The sequence below is a fragment of the Nilaparvata lugens genome, chromosome X (genome assembly GCF_014356525.2).
Source record: "Nilaparvata lugens isolate BPH chromosome X, ASM1435652v1, whole genome shotgun sequence".
In the NCBI taxonomy this organism is placed as follows: Eukaryota; Metazoa; Arthropoda; class Insecta; order Hemiptera; family Delphacidae; genus Nilaparvata; species Nilaparvata lugens.
This window is the reverse complement of record NC_052518.1, coordinates 33,143,395-33,150,035: the sequence shown is the minus strand read 5'-3', so window position 1 is coordinate 33,150,035 and position 6,641 is coordinate 33,143,395. Positions and strand designations below refer to the sequence as shown.

The following is a 6,641-nucleotide window of genomic DNA, read 5'->3' as shown; positions in this document are numbered from 1 at the left end:
GGAGCATGAGCATTCTCAATGACCCTAGCTCCTCCTGCCACATGGACCATGCTCACCAGTATTCAGCATGTCTGTGGCAGGATGGTAGGGTCATCCACTCAGTGGTCAGTTAGTCACTGTTCAGTCACTGATCAGTCTGATCAGTACTGATCAGTCACTGTTCAGTCACTGATCAGTCACTGATCAGTCACTGATCAGTCTGATCAGTAACTGATCAGTCACTGTTCAGTCACTGATCAGTCACTGATCAGTCACTGTTCAGTCAGTGGCACTCCGCACTTGGTATGGGTCCAAAATGTATAAATAGCTGAGCTCAAACTCTCAGACCTCAGTATACTGATAAACACTGACCAGTATGTATATCAAACAAAGGAACCATAAGCCAACATTGGAGGAGGTTGCTCCTACCATATTGGAGATTGCTAGGTTGAAGCGTGAAATCAAAAGGAGGCATAAGGAAATCATGCTGGGTAGACGGATTGCAGAAGAGAAACATGTGGAACACTTCAAACCTCTAGCTGAGCCACTAGTCAACCTAGTCGAAACCTTCCAACAGATGCCAGTTCAACAACCACAACTACCTCCATCAAGAGCATCCAAGAAGCGTCCTAGGTATCTGAAGCCTAGAATAAAAATGCGCTCCAGGCATGTGAAGGGTAGGCAGAGACAATCCAAGCCAGAGTTGTTATCATCAGAACATCGTCCTTCTCAGCAGCATCAACACACCACACATATCCTACTCCACCAACAACACCATTTGTTAAAGATGCCACATATACAAGGCGTGGACTTACTGGTGCAAGTAAAGCAAAACATAAGCTCCAACTCTCCAGCATTGATGAAGAGTCACCAACATTTGAATCATATGGAACTGGAGAAGTTTCAAGTCCAATGGCAGGCACCTCAAGAGTTGGACGGCAACTATGGAAAGCAGGAAAGCAGGCATTTGAAGGGGATGAGGGTGAGGAGTATAATATGAGTAGAGGATATGATGATAGCAGTGATGAGGAGCTGTCTGGAGATGGACAGGATGATGATAAGAATGTTGAACAATTATTGAATGAAAGTCATGGTACAACAGTTCAGAATATCCTTGATCAAACTGATCTAGCTGGAAAACAGGTAGCTGATTACATTAGAGGATCATTGAGCAAGGACAATGACGATTTTGATGACACTTTTGGGCCAAGAGTGAGAGACAATGCTTACTACCTGGGCAATAAGTATTTAACTTTTGGAGAGAATGGTGATGAAATTGTGCTGACTGACCCTGTAGATCAGGAAGAAAAGACCTTCACAGCTACATTGGGACTTTGTGAGTTGATTTTCAAGAAGAATCCAAATCGTGCATTAGTTGAATCTGCTGACAGACAGGCTTATGGAGAAATATTGAACTGGACCAGTGTGCACAGACAGAACAATGATCCAAGAGGTGAGATTGTTAACTACAACAAAGCCAAGTATAAGAATACAATCAAACGCCTTTTGGATGATAGCAGAGATGGTGGTCAAAGACATTCTGGGAGACAAGTGACTGGGAGAGGATCTATTGCCCCAAGGCGTGATTTTAGTAAGGAGAAAAGTCAGAAGATCTATAGAGGAAGAGGTGTTCTGTCAGCTATCAAGGGAGCTGCTGGTACAATAGTTAATAAGGCAATCGACATTCTACCAGTTGAACTTCATATCCCTGGCTATCAATACTGTGGACCAGGAACAAAACTTCAGAAGCGATTAGCACAAGGTGATCCAGGAATCAACAAACTTGATCAGGCTTGCAAGGAGCATGATATTGCCTATTCCAAGAGTGGTGATACAGCAAGCAGAGCAGTAGCAGACAGCATCTTGGCAGAGAGAGCCTGGGACAGAGTGAGATCTGATGATGCGGGGGTGTTGGAAAAAGCTGCAGCACTAGCAGTCACCAACATTATGAAGGCTAAGGCAAAATTTGGGGGAGGTATGAAAAGATCACTGAAGGAAGTCAGCAGGGTGGTTGAGAAGGGGAAGAAACAAAAGATTCAACCATCAAAGAAAAAATCAATGAAAGGAGGTCGAGGTCTTTACTTGAGACATCAGAAACCAAAGGTTGGTACAGGTCTTTACTTGAGACAGCAGAGATCAAAGGTTGGTAAAGGTCTTTACTTGAGAAAGCAGAGAACAGCAACACCTTAGACATTATATTGAGGTACAATCAAAATCATAATGCTGTACAAATATGGATATATATTGGATACATAGCAGATTAGATTCATTGTGCTGGAATCATCTGTGGAGAATAGACATTTTGTCGATCAACTGTGTATCTAGAACAATAGAGAAGATGGTACTCCTATTCTCAAAGTGGGCCGACTATGGTGAGACAAATTTACCATCAATCTCCCCATTTGATTTGAAAATGGTTGAGGATCATGTAGAAGATGAGGAAGAGGAAACTGATATGGAGGAGGACAATGAGGTAGAGGTGGAAGAGGAGGAGGAGGAAGAGGAGGAGGAGGAGGATGATGTAGTGGTGAGAAATACTACTACACCTATACTTTTGACTTGAAGGAGCATCAATTACCTGAAGGAAAGAGGTTGTGAGGTGATTCAACATCAATGACAGGGTATTGTCTCTAACTGAAACAGTGTTCTAGAGGTAACATTGAATATCATCCGAAGACTATCAGACAACATAGAAGACTTGCCAAGGACTAGTGCTGGAAAAGGAGTCTACTACCTAGGACATCACCTGCTTGTCATGGACCAAGGAGAAACATCATGGATACATAACTTTTCTGCACACTCAATATGATAAACAACTTGAATTTTGGAACAGAGATATACCTGCTTGTAGTAAACTTTTCAATGAAATAGATGTTGAATTGATCAATAAATAGCTAATTGTATTCCAAACTGTTTACTTATTACCTACCATCTCCTTAGATATAGTTTAGCTATAAGTATATTCTGAGTGCCACTGACTGCGCTCAGAATGCTCATGCTCAGCCGGCGGGACAATTGCCAGCCGCAGCAGGTCGACTGTTGGTGGCGGTCGGACGACCGGTGAGGCGACCGGCGGGGCGACTGGTGGCCGGGCGACCGGTGGCGGCCGGACGACCGGCGGTGGCCGACCGGCGGCGGCCGGGCGACCGGTGGTGGGGCGACTGGCGGCGGCCAGGCGACTGGTGGCGATAGTGGGGCGACTGGTGGTGATAGTGGGGTGACTGGCGGCGATGGTGGGATGACGTGACAATAGTGGTACGACTGGTGGCGATAGTGGGATGACTGGCGGCAATAGTGGGGCGACTGGTGGCAATAGTGGGGCGACTGGTGGCAATAGTGGGGCGACTGGTGACGATGGTGGGGCGACTGGTGGCGATAGTGGGACGACTGGTGGCGATAGTGGGACAACTGGTGACGATGGTGGGGCGACTGGTGGCGATAGTGGGACGACTGGCGGCGATAGTGGGACGACTGGTGACGATGGTGGGGTGACCAACAGGGTGATCGGTGGCGGCCGGGTGACTGGCGGCGGCCGGGCGATCGGTGGCGGCCGGACGACTGGCAGCGGGATGACTGGCAGTGGTGGGCCAGTCTACCCACTACATACAAAAAATATATCCTCTGGTTCTGTTGATACTGACCTTTAATACTTACCTTTACCGCCTTGGATTCGAGCATAGAGCCTCCAACTCAGAAAGCTGACTTGCTAACCACTACACCATAGAGGATTTATGTTTAAAGACTTAAATTATATAGAATATGATACTTCTTCCGACCGGCGGCGGCCGGGCGACTGGTGGGGTGACCGGTGGTGGCCGGGCGACCGGCGGGCAGTTCAAGATCAGTAGGGAAATTTTTTTCCCTTTTTCCCATTTATTCCCAATTTTAAGTGTTTTTATTTATTTATTTATTTTTTTTTTTTTTCGATTTATGTGTTTTTAATTTTTTTTTTTTAATTTTTTTTTTATTTATTTATTTTTTTTTTGGGTGACCTTGAGGTTAGGGTGGTTGACCTGGATGACCTTGAGGTTAGGGTGGTTGACCTGGATGACCTCGAGGTGGGTGTGGTTGACCTGGATGACCTTGAGGTAGGTGTGGTTGACCTAGATGACCTTGAGGTGGGTGTGGTTGACCTGGATGACCTTGAGGTGGGTGTGGTTGACCTGGATGACCTTGAGGTGGGTGTGGTTGACCTGGATGACCTTGAGGTAAGTGTGGTTGACCTAGATGACCTTGAGGTGGGTGTGGTTGACCTGGATGACCTTGAGGTTGGGGGTTGTTGACCTGGATGACCTTGAGGTTGGGGGTGGTTGACCTGGATGACCTTGAGGTAAAGGGCGACTCTGGTGCACTTGTGCACCAGAGTCGCCCTTTTATATCTACTTTTATGACCTTAAAAAAATAGAAAAAATTTATTTTAAGAATAAAGAACGTTTGTATCTGAAAAAGCGTTGATAATCGTTGATAAAAATGACCACATGGTTGCTAATTTTCCTTTACTGCCTCCTTCTATATAGTACTTTGAGTAGCTGTGATTCAAGTTGCTTCGGTATATTTGTTACAAGATTAATTATTAGTAATAATGAATTCCATCTCAAATATATTTTATTCGCCTAGAGACAGTTCTTTGTCATGAAGAAAAAACCTAATATGAATGTATGAATGAATATTATACCACCATTTTGTTGTTATATCTATTGAAATTATTTTGTTGGATGAAGCTTATTATTTGTTTTTTATCACATAGTAGATAACATTTTTTAGCAAGATTCTTATCAATAAATTCGATAAAAAATATTTTGAGTAAGAGAGAAAATGGTCAAATTTGCAAACTAAAACATTCCCTCAGTTCTTCACAATTTTCACTATATCCTTACTATAATTCCTTTGAAAAATCATTGTTGAATATTGATGATACCGATATAATAATTGATATAATTATTATATCTTTCATAATTATATTATAATTATTATAGTTCCACATAATTTATTTGAGCCATATTGGTTTAATTTAAATTGAGGTGATTAATTATCGAAACATTTTGTAAATTGTAACAGCTTGAAGAGTGGTAACAGCTGTGCCTAGTGGAAAGTTGTGTATATATTTTTGGCAACAGGGCAGATTGGCAACAGTGCACGTCTTGGCAAGCATCCAAGCATGTGATGATTGTACGTGAAAGACCACTAACGCGCCTGAGTATGTGTTAGTGCTAAGGTGGTGGGAGTGTGTCAACTGCCTGTGCCTGTATCATAATATTATGTGATCAAAATCTGAACACAAGCGCGCTCTATCGAGAATCTTGAGAACTAGCTGTCATAATTCTGTTTATGCTTATTCTGTGGTCCAGTGAAATTTCAACTCTCATGTTGGTCCCCGGGACCCCCAATTTTAAATTTGATCAGATAGTCACAAAATGAAACTTTCATGTTTTACCTGAAGAATTTGACTTGCCGAATGGTTATATTCCACTCAATTTATGATATTCATCCATAATTAATTTGGATCATTGTCAAGTTATTAACCTCATGATGGTCCTTTCTAACCTCCAAAGTGCTTATATAATATTATTGCTGTATAAAATTTACTCCTATGTTGGGTCTTGAGTGATTTGGTGCCAACATTGGAGTTGCATGCAAATTTCACACCTCAAGAAGGTCCTTCAATATTATAATTGCTGCGTGAAATGTGCTCCTATGTTTGGTCTGCTGAGCTGTGTTGCCAATTCTCATATAGTAAATAAATTTTACTCCTCATGAAGGTCCATCAAACGTTGCCATACTTTGTCTTTGTAATAATGATACAAGATTTGTTTGAATCAACCAGCAACTGGCTCTGTGTGAACTTGTAGTGCACATAACTCAAAACATTTTGTAGTCTGTAGAGCATTGTCAATAAACTGAGATTTTCATGTTGTCAGAATATGTAAAGAAAAAAATTGTACAAGCACCGTTATTTATGCATTAAAAGTTGATTAATAAAGTTGATTTATTTATTTATTTGATGTTGCATAGTAAGTCAAGCATGCTCAATAAATGTAGAAATCTAGGAAATTACCCTGAAAACCCCAATTAGCTGTATCAGTTGAAAGGGAATTACCGAATTAAGGGACGTTTGCACAGTCAAAGCTTAAACTGAATTTAATCAGCTGGTGGCTTCAACTCAAAATGTAACACATTATAACAAACGAGACTTGCTACGGATTTAATCCAGTTTGAAATAGAATTTTTGTTTAAACTGTCACTGTGCAAACGGCCCTTAGAGAGACAATAACAACTATAGAACAAGTACAATTTTCACGAAATGGAATTTTTTAAGTTCAAGATGACAGACAAGAAACACTACAATTTTTTTGGAATTTTTGGGGATGGAAGGCACGTGTTCAGGAGCTGCAAGCTTCAGGGGGTGGCAAGGTCGGTGGATGCTAATGGTGTGAGCGACCATAAAGTTTTGACACATCCCTTCTTTTGAGAATATAAAAAATGAGCGGTTATTAAAAGAATTTGACTTTTGGGTATCTATCAATTGTTGGAAATTAAAAAAAATGTATTCGACCTTTCTCATCAGAAATCAACCACACTAATCTTAAGGTATGAACATCTGAATAAAATTGGGGAATAGCCGTAGAATTCAAACTGTTTGCTGGAATAATATCAAGGTTTTG

General features: G+C 41.7%; 1 protein-coding gene across 1 annotated transcript; it reads left to right on the top strand.

Annotated features, from left to right (window-relative positions):
• The first annotated feature begins 179 nt into the window (after positions 1 to 179).
• LOC120354972 lies at positions 180 to 5,960 on the top strand. The gene has a single exon (XM_039443178.1). It carries the CDS (start codon positions 892 to 894, stop codon positions 2,167 to 2,169), a length of 1,278 nt encoding a protein of 425 aa, XP_039299112.1. The 5' UTR covers positions 180 to 891; the 3' UTR covers positions 2,170 to 5,960.
• Positions 5,961 to 6,641: the final 681 nt, after the last annotated feature.